Source organism: Eriocheir sinensis, chromosome 49 (assembly GCF_024679095.1).
Source record: "Eriocheir sinensis breed Jianghai 21 chromosome 49, ASM2467909v1, whole genome shotgun sequence".
Lineage (NCBI taxonomy): Eukaryota > Metazoa > Arthropoda > Malacostraca > Decapoda > Varunidae > Eriocheir > Eriocheir sinensis.
In genome coordinates, this window is record NC_066557.1 from 7089877 (window position 1) to 7110266 (window position 20390).

The following is a 20390-nucleotide window of genomic DNA, read 5'->3' on the forward strand; positions in this document are numbered from 1 at the left end:
AATGCCTACAAACTATGGTGATGTATGCCTATAAACTATGGTGATGTATGCCTATAAACTATGGTGATGAATGCCTATAAACTATGGTGATGTATGCCTATAAACTATGGTGATGTATGCCTATAAACTATGGTGATGAATGCCTACAAACTATGGTGATGTATGCCTATAAACTATGGTGATGAATGCCTATAAACTATGGTGATGTATGCCTACAAACTATGGTGATGTATGCCTATAAACTATGGTGATGTATGCCTATAAACTATTGTGATGTATGCCTATAAACTATGGTGATGAATGCCTACAAACTATGGTGATGTATGCCTATAAACTATGGTGATGTATGCCTATAAACTATGGTGATGAATGCCTACAAACTATGGTGATGTATGCCTATAAACTATGGTGATGAATGCCTATAAACTATGGTGATGTATGCCTATAAACTATGGTGATGAATGCCTATAAACTATGGTGATGAATGCCTATAAACTATGGTGATGTATGCCTATAAACTATGGTGATGAATGCCTACAAACTATGGTGATGAATGCCTACAAACTATGGTGATGTATGCCTATAAACTATGGTGATGAATGCCTATAAACTATGGTGATGTATGCCTATAAACTATGGTGATGAATGCCTACAAACTATGGTGATGTATGCCTATAAACTATGGTGATGAATGCCTATAAACTATGGTGATGAATGCCTATAAACTATGGTGATGAATGCCTACAAACTATGGTGATGTATGCCTATAAACTATGGTGATGAATGCCTATAAACTATGGTGATGTATGCCTATAAACTATGGTGATGTATGCCTATAGACTATGGTGATGAATGCCTATAGACTATGGTGATGAATGCCTATAGACTATGGTGATGAATGCCTATAGACTATGGTGATGAATGCCTATAGACTATGGTGATGAATGCCTATAGACTATGGTGATGAATGCCTATAGACTATGGTGATGAATGCCTATAGACTATGGTGATGAATGCCTATAGACTATGGTGATGAATGCCTATAGACTATGGTGATGAATGCCTATAGACTATGGTGATGAATGCCTATAGACTATGGTGATGAATGCCTATAGACTATGGTGATGAATGCCTATAGACTATGGTGATGTATGCCTATAGACTATGGTGATGTATGCCTATAAACTATGGTGATGTATGCCTATAGACTATGGTGATATACGCCATTCCTGCGAGCCACACCTACGTACTCCTGGTTTAAGTAAGACTGACCTGCTGAATCTGAATCAATGAGTCGAGGGATTCGTTGATTCGAGCCCACCATACGCAGCGCCCCGAGACTCCGAGAGGCAATCAGTCTGGCAGTCAGTCCAGTCAGCGGGACGGTGCTCGCTCCGGTCCCGTTCTGCCCCGCCTTGTCTCTCCACACCCCCGTCACTGTAGCAGAACGTAAGTACCCTGGGGTTAATGGTTTTCAATGTTGGGAGTATCGACTACCTTGACCTTAGCCATGTTTGATTGCAGCTTTTCTTGACTGTCTCGTGTTTTGTACTCACTCGCTCCAGGTAGAGGTGGAACTTGGTTGGCAACGGTGGGGCAGGGAATAGGGAAGGTTGCCTATGTTTATGTGGTGCTGGGACGTTGTTTGGTGGGGCGAGGTTGGTGTTTGGTGGGTCCAGATTAATGTGTGGTGGACCAGTGCCCCTGTCTTGGGTGGATTACATTATTGGGTCGTTGTGTACATCGGATGAGTTTTGCTGCTTTACTGTAACCTTAGAGGGGAGTGAGCTGGAATTAAAATAAGGAAGTTTTTGGTAGGTCAATCACAATCGGTCTTATTATCCAGATTTCCCGAAGTAGCCTCATCCAGGCCATGGTCTCATCCGCAAGGCTTGTGGGGGACTATAGAAAACAACCAAATACTGTATATCTTGTATTAGCAGGTGATACAATAGCGCCTCCACTCGCAAGACTCGCCAAGTGTTAGCCAAAGGAAAGGTCTGTCTCGCATCATGGCAACGAGGCGTAACAGAACCCAAGAGCATAGCAATAATAACACTAATGTTCCTTAAAGTTTAGCGGCATCACAAAGCTAAATAGAAACAAACCCCAGAAAGTTGTCACACTAATGTAAACAAGGAGAAATTTAGCAGCAGGGGTCTGTCTCGGTTGGCAGAGGAAGGGGCAGTGGCCGTCGAGTCTCGTACCCTTGTTTTTGTCCGTCCATTCCTGATCTGCGCATGCACGACCTTTGTTTACATACACACAGGAAGGATGAATTTCGGCACGGCACAGGATGTCTCACTTATCACATTTACCGACATACAAGGGGTGCAGGTTATCTAATTTATCGACATACAAGGGGTGCAGATTGTCTCATATATCACATTTATCGACATACAAGGGGTGCAGGTTATCTCATATCACATTTACTGACATACAAAGGGTGCATGAACAAACTCATATTTCAAACATTTATCAAAATCAAAACAAACGTCATCATTTCCTTTTATAAAAACAATAAATCTTTCAATTCAATTCAGAAATAAACTTGGGTGGGACAATGTCTGTAAATGTGATAAATAAGATAACCTGCACCCCTTGTATGTCGGTAAATGTGATAAGTGAGATATCCTGGAAAATTCAGCAACCCTAGCTGTATGTATGTAATCAAGGCGGACGGACTACAACAAGGGGACGAAACTCGACGCAACAAGCAGCTTTTGTAGTACGTATCGGTCTTTCTCTCTGGCGACTTTACTCCAAACAGTGTTGCCATCTACGTATCATCAGCTTTCATAATCCCCCACTGAGCAGTTTCGTCACAACTTCCAGCACCAATCGTCTTGCAAATGTCCAATTCTCGTAGGTTTAGATAAGGCAGTTTGCTTGTTCCTCCTCCCTTCTCCTTTGTTGTTTTACTTGCAACAATAAACTATCAATCAATCAATCAATCCTTCTGGTTATCCCTCGGCTCTGCGTTCCCTTCTGTGATGGATGAGCAGAACGGTACAGCGTTGAGAAGAGAGGGGTGGATGAATACCACGTGTAGCAAGTTAAGTTTAATGGCTGCCTCTCGCGTCGTCTACTTTGTTAACGTCTTCCTCCAACGAGACAAGTTATACGAGGTAACGAAGTATTGCAAGAATCTGAATATGCGGTTTTTTTTTTTTTTTTTTTTTTGTCCAATGATCTTTTCTACGTTTACTATTATTTACTCTATTTTTTCTTTGTGTGCATTAAATGCTTTTTAGTTGTGTATTTTACCCTATACATTGTCTATATATGCATCGTAATTATTTGTTCCTATATATACTTAGTTATTTGTAGCCATCTATCTATATTTAAGCATTCCTTCGTTGATTCCTTTTTCGTTATTATCCTACTGTGCGGGGTTTTGGAAGTAACGGCGCAGACACTAGGCATGAACGAGCCATCAGCCTGGTTTTGCTTATGCCGTGAAGCAGGGTTGCCATTTGGTATTCTTCATCGCAAAATGATCCAAGTTAGATAATGAAAACACAATATATCAATGAATCAATACAGTTTGTCTGCGCTAATCGATTAGTGTGTTTGCCTTTTCAGTATAATAATAAACCAAAAAAATATGTACTGCAACTCCAGGACGTAATACTGCGAACAAATTGATAAATAAGCAGACTGTCCTAAAAACGTGGTAAGGAAGAACGGAATTGGCAATGAAAGCTGAGGAATTAGAAGAGATCCATATTCTCAGACATTTCGGGGATTACAGACCCACATTTGATAAGGCTTTCCTAGAGGTTGTTGTGGGTCCTTCCATGGGTAGTTTTGTGAATATAGTGATAGTTTGAGAAAGTTTCTGCGCGATGAACGTGAGAAACACCCATGAGAGCCTCTTAACCCGGTAGCAGCGACGGGCCAAATTTGTGGCTTTACCGTGTAGCAACGACGGGCCAAAATTCTGCCATGATATAAACCTCCCAAAATAGATGATGCATAAACTGATCACATATGCGTTGATATTTATTATGAAATGGTTTGCGTGAGTGATGATTCTTTCTCATTATTTAGCTTAGCGGGGCTTTTCATCTAACCTAACCTAACCTAAGAAACATGACCCCCGCAGCTACCGGGTTAATCTCCTTTGTGGCCTTCGGAAACTGCTGTTGAGTACCGAAAGAGTATGAGGATACGACCCTTGTTCCTGTGTGACAAGTGACAGCCCTGCTAAGTGGTTGTCCAGTAACAGCTGTCCTCAGTCCTCCTTGAGCGGCGTCAGCAGCATCGTGACGCCTCCACTGGGTCGGAGTAAAATAGGAGAGTTTTCGAACGTCATCTCTTCGTTCCCGGGTGCCAACTTCAGGTCCACCGCCAAGATGAGGTGAGCCAGGGCCACCTTGGCTTCCATGAGGGCGAATCTCATCGCTGGACGTAGAGAAAAGAAATAGTAGAAGATAACGATTAGCCATTAACGATTAGTACCATATTCACCACTATGTAACCCGTAACTATTTTTTCAGAAGACAAAATACATAAGGAAAGGCTCATCGTCAAATTTAAAGGCTGATACTACAAGACACTCGCTTCACACATAAGCTATTTCTAAAGGTCAAAGAGGGGATCAATCAGGTTCTACTGATTTTTTTTAGGCTCAGGGTACAGAGGAAGGGTCAAACTACCACCAGGGTCATAAAACTGCTCCTGGAAATGCTCACAACTCCTACGAAAGCCTTGTCAAATATGTGTTCTTGGGCGGCGAAGTGTCTTATAACACGACTCAAAGTGTTTTTCATCCAGTGTTTACGCTTGCCTCGAAAATAAACCCCGCCCACTCTACTCTAGCGTGCACCAATCACACACTTCTCGAGTAAGAGTGACAGCGTGGCTTGCTCGTGGATCGACCATGGTGACAGATATCTAAAGGGGAATGGGGAGGAGCTAAACTGTCGAAGTAATTTGCATCAGCACAACATCCACCAGTCAGATGTAGCCCGAGATGGAGGAGGGGCGTGGCCTGCTGGTGAAAAGGCTGATGACATACAAGAAAAGAGGAGGGGCTTATTCTCAAAGATAAAATGCTTAGACTAAACATTTAAATCTGGGACCATATTTTCAAACGCTTCGCCGCTTAAACACTCACATTTGACTGGGTTTTTGAAGGGGTATTGGGCATTTCCAGAGGCACATTTATGACCCTGGTGGTAGTTTGACCTCTCTTCTTTACCTCAAACGTGAAAACACCCATGAAATCCCGATTAAACTCCATTTTAGCCTTTGGAAATATATGACATGAGAGGTGGAAGCGTCTGAAAATACCGATCCTGTACTCTAATCGCTCACCAAGGCAGTTTCTGGGACCCATTCCAAAGGGCATGTGCGTGAAGCTCTTGATCTGGTCTCGGTTCTCTGGCAGGAAACGCTCTGGCTTAAATTCTTCGGGGTCGGGCCAGTACTCCGGGTCGTGGTGAAGGCTCCAGATTGAGAAGTTGATCATGTCGCCGGGCTTAAGGACCAGATCTGTGCCGGGAACCCTGAAAGAATAGGGCTGTGTGGAAGAGTGAGGCTGTGTGGAAGGGTTGGGCTGTGTGGAAGGGTTGGGCTGTGTGGAAGAGTTGGGCTGTGTGGAAGAGTTGGGCTGTGTGGAAGAGTTGGGCTGTGTGGAAGAGTTGGGCTGTGTGGAAGGGTTGGGCTGTGTGGAAGAGTTGGGCTGTGTGGAAGAGTTGGGCTGTGTGGAAGGGTTGGGCTGTGTGGAAGAGTTGGGCTGTGTGGAAGAGTTGGGCTGTGTGGAAGAGTTGGGCTGTGTGGAAGAGTTGGGCTGTGTGGAAGGGTTGGGCTGTGTGGAAGGGTTGGGCTGTGTGGAAGGGTTGGGCTGTGTGGAAGAGTTGGGCTGTGTGGAAGGGTTGGGCTGTGTGGAAGGGTTGGGCTGTGTGGAAGAGTTGGGCTGTGTGGAAGGGTTGGGCTGTGTGGAAGGGTTGGGCTGTGTGGAAGAGTTGGGCTGTGTGGAAGAGTTGGGCTGTGTGGACCTCCTTGCACGTATCATTCATGCTTATATGACGAAAAAGAAAGTAGTCTGTTGTATCAAGTGTGAAACTTAAGTACTGCCAAAGATGATAATGCTGTACCGTACCATTTCTGACACGTGCACATTGGTAAACACAAAGGAGGAAGCTCTTACACATCCAAGTGGTTTACCGAGCCTAAAGTATATAAATAGTGGTACAATAAACATACCATTGTATCTTTTTAGTTTCCTGGTGCTACTTCCACATCTATCCTTAGTTGTATATTCACACTTTGTACTGCCTGGGGGTTGGGATGGCATGCTCCTCCCTTCTCCTTTGTTGTTGATTGATTGATAGTTTATTGTTGCAAGTAAAACAACAAAGGAGAAGGGAGGAGCATGCCATCCCAACCCCCAGGCAGTACAGAGTGTGATTATACAACTTGTTTACTTGCAACAATAAACTGTCAATCAATCAATCATTTCTGTACTAAAGACTAAAGAGATTGACTGAAAGGAAAATGACCACAAGCTGGGGGCGGATTCTGAGAAGGGCCGCAAGTTAAGGCCCGCGCGCTGCCTTAACTTCACTAAGGCGCCGTTGGCTACGGCCGTGCTACGGCGCCGTATCTCTGCATTCCTTTCCCATACTCAAAACTTTTTAAGGCCGTCGTAAGGGGACCTTAGGGCGCGCGCCGCTGTAAGGCGGCCGCGTCTCAGTGGCCAATCAGGGGCAAGTTCTAGTCGGCAAATAGGAAGCGTCGACCAATCGCGGGATATAAACACAAATCAGCTGTTGTGCGAACGTTCCCGCGGTGCCCACCCTCTCACGACAATGGAGCCTCTCTCCTCACCCCCTACCTTGCCCCCTACGAAGAAAAGGAGGTCAAACTTTTCGGAAGAGGAACTACTAATGCTAATAGCACTGACACAAACCTAACCTACCTTTGTTCATAACCTCAGACATTCAGACTATGCTATATTCTATATGCAAGCTATAACACCATTTTTGTGAAAAGTTACCTTTAACATTTATCAGCACTATGGTATATATACAACACTTGCAACACAGTGATGTCCCTGCTCACCCACGCGTGCAAGATACTACGTTGCGAAGGATGGGGGATGGATCCCCAAGTCTGTAGGATTTAGGAAGGCAAATATGAGGAAAATGGTGTCGTGCGCGTAAACTGAATGCAGATATATTTACTCCGTCTTCAATTGTGATGCTGTGCATATAGGAACATGGCAACATACCTATCTACTACTGGTTCTTTGCAACTCCACATAATAAAAATGTATCATTGCAAGAGGCAGTGGGAAGCCCTCTCACAAGTTTTCACCAAACTTCCTAGTTACTGTATTACTAAACATCTTGCTGGTAGTTCATTCACTTCTTACGGTTGTATAAGTAGTATAACTACGTAAACATCGTATATATGCATTTCATACCTGTATAAAGGCTGTATATGTTCCACTTGTAGCAGCGAAGGCGTGCAGGGAGGAGGCCGTAACTCAGGGCGGCCCACACCCGCCTTAACCTGCGGCGCCGTAACTCTCCTCAAAATGGCCGCGCCGGTGTTTTGAGTATACCAGCGGAAGCGCTACGGCCGGACTTGCGGCGCCTTAAGCAGATACGACGAGCGCACCGGTGCTTTACTTACCTTGTACGGAGCTGTCCCCGCTTTCTTGACAGACAAAGGGCGGGCCGCAATACAGATCCATGTACGCAGCTCGTCCCGTGTCCGTGGCTGCCCCCTATGTTTTTATGCACGGGAGGGCATATTATTTTATTCTTTCAAAGGGGAAATAATCATGAGTCCAGTATAGCGCTCTGTTTTTAACCCGGTAGCAGCGATAGGCCAAATTTGTGGCTTTACCATGAACCAGCGACGGGCCTAATTTTTGCCATGATATAAATCCCCAAAATAGATGATGCATAAACTGATCACAAATGCGTTGATATATATTATGAAATGGTTTGCGTGAGTGATGTTTTTTTCTCATTTTTCTCGCTTAGAGGGGCCTTTAAGAAACATGATCCCCTCAATTACCGGGTTAATAAGTGAAGTGAAGGGCCGTTAAATGGCCTTGATGCAGTGATTCAGGGGTAAATTTACGTGAAATAGCATCTTGCTAATTAAAAAAAACTATCGACTTCTCCGTTGGTTGCTTATAAGGTTTGGTGGATATTGTTCATTCAACAGAAGATACTGCAAGGGGCCTATTTCAACCCTAAATTTGGCCAATCTTTCCGGTAAGTCTGCAAACATGTTATCGGGGGACGCCTGCGTACAGCCATATTTATCAACAAGTCTTTGTAAATATTCACTTCCAAATTCGCGGAGGACAGCTCTGCAAAAGGTGACAGCCACGTGCACAACACCGGGAAACGTAAACTAAAGTGCATGTCAGTAAACAGAGCGAGGCTCACTTGTACTCCTTGGTGCACTTCCGATCCCCAATTGTCCCGGGCGGGTACAGTCTCAGCGTCTCTGGAAAGAGAGGGTGACTTAGGAATGACTAAGGGCCGGTTTGTTAAACACTTCTTCGCCAAGCACACATATTTGACAAGGCATTCATAGAAGTTGTGGGCCTTTCCAGGGGTAGTTTAATGACTCTGGTGGTAGTTTGACCCTTCTTCTGTACCATGAACCTACAAAAACACTCATTAGAACCCGGCTGATCTCCGTTTTGGCCTTTAGAAATTGTTGATGTGAGAGGCGGGGTCGTCTAAGAATACCAACCTAAGGGCCGCAGTCTCAGGAGTCTCGGCCTCCAAGCACACACACATTCGGCAAGGCTTTCGTACGAGTTCTGGGAATTTTCAGGGGTAGTTTCTTGTATACCATGAACGTGAAAAGTACTCATAAAAAAGCGATTAGTCTCCTTTTTGCCTTTGGGAATATTTAATGTTAGGCGGAAGCGTCTACGATCACCGCCCTTGGGCCTGTTTTCCCAGACGCTTTCGGCTCACACAACAACTATTTCCAAACCCCACACAGGAGATTCGTCCGGTTCTTATGACTGTTTATCGCGTTCATGGTGCAGAAGCCTTGTCAAACTATCACCAGATTCATAAAACTACCCAGCAAAATACTAACACAATAACCTCTACGAAATTAACCTCAATAAAATCGAAACACATTAATTACTCAAACTTCAGTGTTCCTTCTGTAAACATCCGAATTTTGAGTATGCACTAAAAAGGTTAAGACACGTTCAATTAGTGTTGAAAAGTTAGTACAATTGAAATATTTAACCCCTGCGGGCAAACAGTTACGTATCATACATTACAAGCCTTTAAGTGTCACGTGGTGCCTTCTGGTGTCTATTTAACACAAGGGCAAACATACGTGGAACAGCCTGCCTGAAAGTGTGGCCTGTAGCCCTTGCACCAACACCTTGACAAATCAATGTTACGACTTTGAGAGAGAGATGCACAGGGAAGAGGTCCCTTTAGGAGTAATGCCCTTAATTTGTGAGTAGTTAGCTCCCTTAAGAAAATCACCCACCCAAAAGGGGCTATTACTCTGGGCAAATTTTCCGTGGATCTTCAGTCAAACCACGATTTCCGCTGGCGTGGTTCTCCTATTTCCGTGGTTTTCTGACGTGTCCACGATCTTCCAAAGCTACGGTAGATTTCACCGAAGAACGACGGTATTACTCACCATCATCATCAGCAATAACAAGAAACAAATAAGAACCACGCCAGCGGAAATCGTGGTTTGACTGAAGATCCACGAAAAATTTGTCCAGTGTAATAGCCCCTTTGAAGGAGTAGTTGTTTCCTTTAGGAGTCGCGCCCTTGTGAGTAGTTAGTTAGCTCCCTTAAGAAGATCACCCACCCAAAGGAGTATAGTTATTTCCCTTAGGAGTAGCGCCGTTAGAAGTGTTACCTCCCTTAAGAAGATCACCTTATGGAGTAGCTATTTCACTTAGGAGTAGCGCCCTTAGGAGTGTATGCTCCCTTTAGAAGATCACTTTTAGGAGTAGTTATTTCCCTTATGGGTGGCACCCTTAGGAGAGGTTGTCTGAGTGGTCTGGTTATCTGTTTATCCTGTTTATTCTGTATCCTATTTATACTGTGTATCTAGGGAAACAACACTCAACAAAAAACAACTCACCCATCAGGAAGGCGTCCAGGAACTTGGCCTCCATGACCCCCTGGTAGGTGATGGAGCCGTGTTCCTTGACAAGCTCCTGCATCTCGTGGCGGAGGCGCTGCTGGTACTCGGGGTGCCTGGCCATGATTCTGCCGGCGAAGGCGAGGGTGGTGGCGGTGGTGTCGTAGCCAGCCATCAGGAAGAGGACGCTCTGGGCCACCACTGTGTTGTCGGCGAACACTAGAACATCAAACCAGTAAGTTCTCACCTTCGTATTGGTCTTGTAAACGTTTGCCATTTTCCCAGTGTCGTTATTTCGGGGTTGTGGCTCGGGGATTAAGACCGGATGGCCTTCCTGACTTCACGCCCCTCCAGTGACATTTGACATCTGGAAAGCTTTTGACAGTCTGGCACAATTCTTTGCTTTCTAAACTACCCTCCTACGGATTCTATCCTTCTCGCTGTACTTTCATTTCCAGCTTCCTTTCCGGCCGATCTGTCTCTGCTGTGGTAGACGGTCACTGTTCTTCCCCTAAACCTATCAACAATGGTATTCGCAGGGGTCTGTCCCATCTCCCACTCTCTTTGTGTTGTTCGTTATTATCTTTCCAGAACAAACTGTCTTATCCACTCGTACGCTGATGACTCTGCTCTGCATTATTCAACTTCTTTCAACAACGTTGAACTGATCTCTCTTTTGGCCACTCATTTAAACTTTCTTATATGGGAGCCGTGAATAACGGGCTTTTTCTCATTTGTTTTTACCCTTGAGCTGCCTCCCGCACTGTATAAAAAAAATGGGGGTTCGAACGGCCTCTCCGTGGCTCTTCACTTCCATGGCTATAGAAGCTCTGACCCTCCGGACCGCCACTCCCCACTAAACAATATACTAAGTTCTCGCCAATCACTAGAAAATTAAAACACCAAATTCTCATAAAACTTCAGCAAACTAATCCACTAAGTTCTCGGCAACCACTAGGAAATTAGACCACTAAGTTCACAGCAACCACTAGCAAACTGAACCGGTACGTACTTGCTAACCACTCGAGAAACAATTACAATCACGAAGGTATTTTTTTTTTGCATCTAACTGATAGATTTTTTGGCTTCCCTTCTACCATGGCTCCCTCTTCTTTGATGGAGCGCCACTTTGTATCATGTGCTAACTTAATCTCGGCAGATCACCGAAATGCCTCGTCCATTTATGAGACTCCTCGCTTGTGGATGTGGCTGAGCATTGAGTTGTTGTTTGCTTGCATCAGTGAAACCGGTGTTTTCTTTTTTTTACAACATGGTCCTTTTCAACTGTGTACGCAACTTATATTTGCGCCTTCACGCGAGTTGCGCCGCTAAGAAAGCTGCATGAAGGGATTTCCGCGTAATCTATAGACATAATTGCTTCCTTATGATAATTATCAGTCAAAAGACAAGTGTTGTGTAAATGTGAGAAAAAAAAACGTGTAAAAATAATAAATCCACTAGTTCTGATCCATAGCATCGCGCTCCTCTAACGCTTACTTTAAACAGGCGCAGAGCCAATGGCAGAGCGCGATGCAGGCCTGAGTGGTGCTACTAATTACCTTTCTTGCCGGGGTGGAGGCGCTCCTCAGCGTCCCGCGCCTCCAGCAGCAGGTCCAGGAAGTCTCCACGCTTCTTCTGTCCCTTCTCCCGCACCGCCGTGTTCTCCTTGCATATCTTGGCGAAAAATTCTACTTCAGGTGTGTCCGCTTTGAGCCCAAGAGCATTGAACAACTTTGGCTTCATCAGCATAAGACCAAGTCTCAGCATTCTGACACCTTGAAACGTGAAGAACGCTTTCGCTTTCTCAGAAAATATTGGTTTCGTGTCAGAAAAGGAGTTACATTCAATGCCAAAAGCACACGAGGCAATTGTGTCCATGGTGAAGCGGCCAAACATGTCCTTCATGTCCACGGGCCGGTTGTTGACGCCCTTCTTGAGGCAGAAGGACACGAGGCAGTCCGCCTTCTCGCAGATCAAGTGGAACATGCCACGCATCTTGCCCGAGGAGAATGTGGGGGACATGAGTCCCCGCAAGTCTTTCCACTCTTCGCCGTATTTGTTGGTGACCATCGCGCTCATGATGGAGCCAGGCTGGTCCCCGAAGCTTCGCCGGTCCACGAAGTGGTCGAAATCTTTCACCATGAAGTGTTTGAGGAGGTCAGGGTCAGACACGAAGAGGACCGGGGTCAGGAACTCGTACAGGCCCCACACCTTGTGGTCGCGGTACTTCCGATAAAACTGTTAAGATTAAAAATGAAATTCAAATCGGTTAGTGCAAAGTGAGAATAACAGCTAAACAAACAAATGTTCAACGAATCACAAATGTTCCTCTTAAGAATCAAGGCTGGTAGAGTCACCTCCCCTCCCCCCCACCCCACCTCAAAAAAAAAAGTTGCTGTTATTTAATTGCATTCCGATAGGTGACCGTGAAGCCTCACGTCGCACCAGAAGACTGAGGACATTTGCGGGAACCTTCGGCCGTCGTGGCGCCTGAGTTCCAGTGATTCTAATAATTTTAGCAACACCGCAAGGCAGAGTGTGTAGCATCAGGCAATTAAACGTTGATCCACTCCTCGCATTCACAACTCACCTTGTCCACATAGAGCCAACGCTGACTGCCGAAGAACTGCTGCGCGTGGCCGAAGATCGGGAGGGCGGGCGGGGAGACGATGCCCCGCGAGGACCAGTAGCTGTGGCACCATCGGGAGTACACCCACAGCAGAAGCACCACCGCGCCCACGAACAGCCACGTCACCACGCCCATCACTCCTGAGGGAAACAAGGTGTGTGTGTTCAGTGGCTCACAAAATGTTCAAGATGGTGTGCGGTTCAGGGTGACGAGTATTATGGAAGGGTGACGTGTCTGGGATCGGTATCCGCCTCTCAAGTCGGCTACTTCCTAAGGCCTCAGAGGACACTAATCGGGCTTCCATGAGTGTTTTCTTCACGTTCATGATACAGAAGGTTCGTCAAACTATACCACCAGGGTCTTAAAACTACCCAGGGAAAACCCCACAACTCTTACGAAAGCCTTGACAAATGTGTGTGTCAGCTGTCAGGGCGCCGAGGTGTTTGGCTATGAACCACAGCTCTGAGGCGTAGATAGCACATGCTGGTGACCTCGTCGGCTGTTGTTGTCTGTGAGCCCCTTGTTCCTCCCTCCCCTCCCCATGGCGGGCGGTGCGGTCTCGGCTTGTAAGCATGACTGGGCAAGACGCGAGTTGGCAATGGTCCTTCATAAAACAAATCACATGGCACAGGTCACAGAGAACGATATATGAAATTCCATGGTTTCTCTTCCTTCTCTTTCTTTCCTTCTCTCTCTCTCTCTCTCTCTCTCTCTCTCTCTCTCTCTCTCTCTCTCTCTCTCTCTCTCTCTCTCTCTCTCGTCTGGTGTCCCTCAAAGCCAATAGGTTCGCACAGTACCAAGGCCATATACTGCTGTAGGTACATTAATGGTCACCTCATGGATAAGGTTTAATATAGGCTGGAATAACATCAGCAGCAGAGCATCTTTGATATGGCAATGGTCCAGGAGATAAGAAAGACACGAAAACAATGGAGAGAGACAAAGAAACGCAATGGTGACCTTCCCGATGACATATATATAAACAGAAGGGACATGACATCAGAGTAGAGAAATACCATATGTGTAGCTTAATAGAGACGGAGAACGTGAGGCAAAATAACCCATGTCCAAAGAGAAAGAAGGTTATAAAAATGGCTCTTCTATATTGCGGCGTAAAGAAAATTATGAACTCTGCTGCCGTACGTGTCGTCTTGCATATATGTGGCTCTGCGGCTCCATGGCTCTGTTCATTAGCAAACCAGCCCGAATTAACGAGAAAAATTACCACCACAGTAACTTAATTAGGGTCGTATTTTCAAACAATTCGTCGCCCAAGTTCACATATTTGACAAGGCTTTCGTAGGAGTTTTGGGCATTTCCAGTAGTAGTTTTGTGACCCTGGTTGTAGTTTGACCCTTCCTCAGTAGCATGAACATAAGGAAACACTCTTTAGAACCCGATTGATCCCCTTGTTGACCTTGAGAAATAGTTGGTGTGAGAAGCGAATGGGTTTTAGGGCCATATTTTTGAAACATTTCGTCGCCAAAGTTCACATTTTTGACAAGGCTTTCGTAGGAGCTGTAGGCCTTTCCAGGAGTAGTTTTATGACCCTGGTGGTAGTTTGACCCTTCTTCTGTGCCATGAACCTTAAAGACACTCATGGAAAAACAGATTGATCCCATCTTTAACCTTTAGAAATAGTTGATGTGAGAAGCGAAATTAAGGGTCTTTTAACACAAGCATTAATCCCACTCGTACTAACCAGGCAACGAAACAAGAACTCAAACACAAGAACTCGCAATGACAGACACAAAAATGATGATGATATTCGTAATGAAGTATACAATAAAAAAATAATACCTAGCCCACAATAACTGAAATCAAAGACCTCTTCAACACCTGCCGCCTTGCACTTTTTAATCTCCGACACACCTGTACACACACATGCACACACACCTCTGTCTTACCCCCGACGCAGTACCGTGTGGTGAGGAAAGGGACAACGGAGTGCCTCTCGCGACGCCGCCCGTGGCACTGACAATACGGCCTTGGCACTGTGCGAACCTATTGGCTTTGAGGGACACCAGACGAGAGAGAGAGAGAGAGAGAGAGAGGGGGGGGGGGGGGGTAAAAAGAGACGGAAAGGGAGAAAGAGAAGGAAGAGTAAGAAGGAGGAGGAGAAATAGAAGGAGAAAGAGAATGAGGAGAAAGAGAAAGAGAAGAAGGAAGAGAAAGAGAAGGAAAAGAGAAAGAAGGAAAAGAGAGAAAGAAAATTAAAAGAGAAAGAAAATTAAGAGAAAGAAAACTAAAAGAGAAAGAAAATTAAGAGAAAGAAAATTAAAAGAGAAAGAAAATTAAAAGAGAAAGAAGGAAAAAAGAGAAAGAAGGATAAAGAGAAAGAGGAGGAGGAGAAAGAGGAGGAGGAGAAAGAGAAGGAGGAGGAGGAGGAGGAGGAGGAGGAGAGGGAGACGGAGATAGAGGATCTTATGCAGTTTGTAGTCAAGGGAACATTTCTACTTTGTCATGCTTATTAGCTTGTTAAAATTTAGCTGTCACACACACACACACACACACACACACACACACATCACCCTTATGCATCACGAGACAAAATATATAGTACTCTCCTTCCCCTAAACAGCCGCTCTCTGTCCCATACGTAACTCTTCCCATGCACTTGTTAATACTAAGCAGGAAGGGACCAATATTAATCTCTCTCTCTCTCTCTCTCTCTCTCTCTCTCTCTCTCTCTCTCTCTCTCTCTCTCTCTCTCTCTCTCTCTCGTATTGCATGGTTCTTTCTTCACCCAATTTTCCCTTCACTCCCATTTTCTTTACTTCCTTTCTTTGTCTCTCTCTCTCTCTCTCTCTCTCTCTCTCTCTCTCTAATAGAATGTTTCTGTGTTCACCCAATTTTCACATCACACATTTTCTTTACTTCCTTTTTTTATCTCTCTCTCTCTCTCTCTCTCTCTCTCTCTCTCTCTCTCTCTCTCTCTCTCTCTCTCTCTCTCTCTCTCTCTCTCTCTCTCTCTCTCTCTCTCTCTTTAGGGATGACAAAACTTTAACACGATTTAGCATTTCAAAACATGATTCGACGCAGTTCCGGAAATCGACACTAAGGATCGAGTCTGCAAAAGTAAATGGCATCGTAACTTTTGTGTAACCGGGCAATCGGAATCTCTCCCATCACAGTTTTTTTTTTTTTTTACAGCAAAAGAACAGTACAAGGGCACAAAAAAAAGTAAACAACAATAAAAAAAAAAGCCCGCTACTCGCTGTTCATGTAAAGAATCCGAAGAGGCGGCCGAAAGAGCAGTCAATTACCTGAGAAGATAATATAGTTTAGTGCATAGTGGTGATGAGAAGGAAAAAGATAATGAAATATGCCCTGCAGCTGTTGGCCTTCCCTTTCGCGGCGGTCGATAACGGGTGCGGTGTAAAAAACTTGAAATAGAGAGAGGGAGAAGGACCATGGAGGATCCGTACTCTATACATTTCGGCGCCCAGGTACACACATTTAATAAAGCCCTCGTAGGAGTTTTGGGCATTTGCAGGGGTAGTTTTATGACCCTGGTAGTAGTTTGATCCTTCTCTTCTGCCACTATGGTGCAAAAACACCCATAAAAACCCGATTAATCTCCTTTTTGGTCTTTGGAAGTAGTTGATGTGAGGGGTGACAGCGTTTGAGAATAATAATAATAATAATAATAATAATAATAATAATAATAATAATAATAATAATAATAATAATAATAATAATAATATAACATCATGGAGACTCATACAAGACCATCACACATCATGGAGACTCATATAAGACCATCACACATCATGGAGACTCATATAAGACTATCACACATCATGGAGACTCATATAAGACCATCACACATCATGGAGACTCATATAAGACCATCACACATCATGGAGACTCATATAAGACCATCACACATCATGGAGACTCGTATAAGACCATCACACCTCATGGAGACTCATATAAGACCATCACACACCATGGAGACTCATACAAGACCATCACACATCATGGAGACTCATATAAGACCATCACACATCATGGAGACTCATATAAGACCATCACACATCATGGAGACTCATATAAGACCATCACACATCATGGAGACTCATATAAGACTATCACACATCATGGAGACTCATATAAGACCATCACACATCATGGAGACTCGTATAAGACCATCACACCTCATGGAGACTCATATAAGACCATCACACCTCATGGAGACTCATATAAGACCATCACACCTCATGGAGACTCATATAAGACCATCACACATCATGGAGACTCATATAAGACCATCACACATCATGGAGACTCATACAAGACCATCACACATCATGGAGACTCATATAAGACCATCACACATCATGGAGACTCATATAAGACCATCACACACCATGGAGACTCATATAAGACCATCACACACCATGGAGACTCATATAAGACCATCACACATCATGGAGACTCATACAAGACCATCACACATCATGGAGACTCATATAAGACCATCACACATCATGGAGACTCATATAAGACCATCACACACCATGGAGACTCATATAAGACCATCACACATCATGGAGACTCATATAAGACCATCACACATCATGGAGACTCATAAGACCATCACACATCATGGAGACACATATAAGACCATCACACATCATGGAGACTCATATAAGGCCATCACACATCATGGAGACTCATACAAGACCATCACACATCATGGAGACTCATATAAGACCATCACACATCATGGAGACTCATATAAGGCCATCACACATCATGGAGACTCATACAAGACCATCACACATCATGGAGACTCATACAAGACCATCACACATCATGGAGACTCATATAAGACCATCACACATCATGGAGACTCATATAAGATGATCACACATCATGGAGACTCATACAAGACCATCACACATCATGGAGACTCATATAAGACCATCACACATCATGGAGACTCATATAAGACCATCACACACCATGGAGACTCATATAAGACCATCACACACCATGGAGACTCATATAAGACCATCACACATCATGGAGACTCATACAAGACCATCACACATCATGGAGACTCATATAAGACCATCACACATCATGGAGACTCATATAAGACCATCACACACCATGGAGACTCATATAAGACCATCACACATCATGGAGACTCATATAAGACCATCACACATCATGGAGACTCATAAGACCATCACACATCATGGAGACTCATATAAGACCATCACACATCATGGAGACTCATATAAGGCCATCACACATCATGGAGACTCATACAAGACCATCACACATCATGGAGACTCATATAAGACCATCACACATCATGGAGACTCATAAGACCATCACACATCATGGAGACTCATATAAGACCATCACACATCATGGAGACTCATACAAGACCATCACACATCATGGAGACTCATAAGACCATCACACATCATGGAGACTCATAAGACCATCACACATCATGGAGACTCATATAAGATCATCACACATCATGGAGACTCATACAAGACCATCACACATCATGGAGACTCATATAAGACCATCACACATCATGGAGACTCATACAAGACCATCACACATCATGGAGACTCATAAGACCATCACACATCATGGAGACTCATATAAGACCATCACACATCATGGAGACTCATACAAGACCATCACACATCATGGAGACTCATATAAGATCATCACACATCATGGAGACTCTTACAAGACCATCACACATCATGGAGACTCATACAAGACCATCACACATCATGGAGACTCATACAAGACCATCACACATCATGGAGACTCATATAAGACCATCACACATCATGGAGACTCATACAAGACCATCACACATCATGGAGACTCATACAAGACCATCACACATCATGGAGACTCATATAAGATCATCACACATCATGGAGACTCATAAGACCATCACACATCATGGAGACTCATATAAGACCATCACACATCATGGAGACTCATAAGACCATCACACATCATGGAGACTCATATAAGACCATCACACATCATGGAGACTCATACAAGACCATCACACATCATGGAGACTCATACAAGACCATCACACATCATGGAGACTCATAAGACCATCACACATCATGGAGACTCATAAGACCATCACACATCATGGAGACTCATAAGACCATCACACATCATGGAGACTCATATAAGATCATCACACATCATGGAGACTCATATAAGACCATCACACACCATGGAGACTCATATAAGACCATCACACATCATGGAGACTCATATAAGACCATCACACATCATGGAGACTCATAAGACCATCACACATCATGGAGACTCATATAAGATCATCACACATCATGGAGACTCATACAAGACCATCACACATCATGGAGACTCATAAGACCATCACACATCATGGAGACTCATACAAGACCATCACACATCATGGAGACTCATATAAGACCATCACACATCATGGAGACTCATACAAGACCATCACACATCATGGAGACTCATATAAGACCATCACACATCATGGAGACTCATAAGACCATCACACATCATGGAGACTCATAAGACCATCACACATCATGGAGACTCATATAAGACCATCACACATCATGGAGACTCATATAAGACCATCACACATCATGGAGACTCATATAAGACCATCACACATCATGGAGACTCATATAAGACCATCACACATCATGGAGACTCATAAGACCATCACACATCATGGAGACTCATACAAGACCATCACACATCATGGAGACTCATAAGACCATCACACATCATGGAGACTCATAAGACCATCACACATCATGGAGACTCATATAAGACCATCACAATAAGACCATCACACATCATGGAGACTCATAAGACCATCACATCATGGAGACTCATAAGACCATCACACATCATGGAGACTCATACAAGACCATCACACATCATGGAGACTCATAAGACCATCACACATCATGGAGACTCATACAAGACCATCACACATCATGGAGACTCGTATAAGACCATCACACACCATGGAGACTCATATAAGACCATCACACATCATGGAGACTCGTATAAGACCATCACACACCATGGAGACTCATATAAGACCATCACACATCATGGAGACTCGTATAAGACCATCACACACCATGGAGACTCGTATAAGACCATCACACATCATGGAGACTCGTATAAGACCATCACACACCATGGAGACTCATACAAGACCATCACACATCATGGAGACTCACACAAGACCATCACACATCATGGAGACTCATATAAGACCATCACACATCATGGAGACTCATATAAGACCATCACACATCATGGAGACTCATAAGACCATCACACATCATGGAGACTCATATAAGACCATCACACATCATGGAGACTCATATAAGACCATCACACATCATGGAGACTCATATAAGACCATCACACACCATGGAGACTCATATAAGACCATCACACATCATGGAGACTCATATAAGACCATCACACATCATGGAGACTCATATAAGACCATCACACATCATGGAGACTCACACAAGACCATCACACATCATGGAGACTCACAAGACCATCACACATCATGGAGACTCATATAAGACCATCACACATCATGGAGACTCAT

General features: G+C 44.2%; 2 protein-coding genes across 3 annotated transcripts in view; one reads left to right on the top strand and one right to left on the bottom strand.

The window, feature by feature from the left end:
- Positions 1-1920: 1920 nt before the first annotated feature.
- Positions 1921-12874, bottom strand: LOC126981786 (cytochrome P450 9e2-like). The gene is made up of 6 exons (XM_050833335.1): positions 12701-12874; positions 11670-12348; positions 10111-10329; positions 8418-8478; positions 5323-5513; positions 1921-4407 (listed from the first exon to the last, which is right to left on the bottom strand). Exons 1-6 carry the CDS (start codon positions 12872-12874, stop codon positions 4238-4240), a joined length of 1494 nt encoding a protein of 497 aa, XP_050689292.1. The 3' UTR covers positions 1921-4237.
- The window catches only part of LOC126981785 (coiled-coil and C2 domain-containing protein 1-like), a 29833-nt gene continuing 19648 nt past the window's right edge, over positions 10206-20390 (top strand). The window contains exon 1 of one of the 2 annotated variants that reach the window (XM_050833334.1): positions 10206-10345. The gene's annotated coding sequence lies outside the window, so the exon portion shown is untranslated. Of the gene's footprint in view, positions 10346-12750; positions 12894-20390 lie in introns of those variants that run through there. The other variant, XM_050833333.1, reaches the window with a different exon arrangement.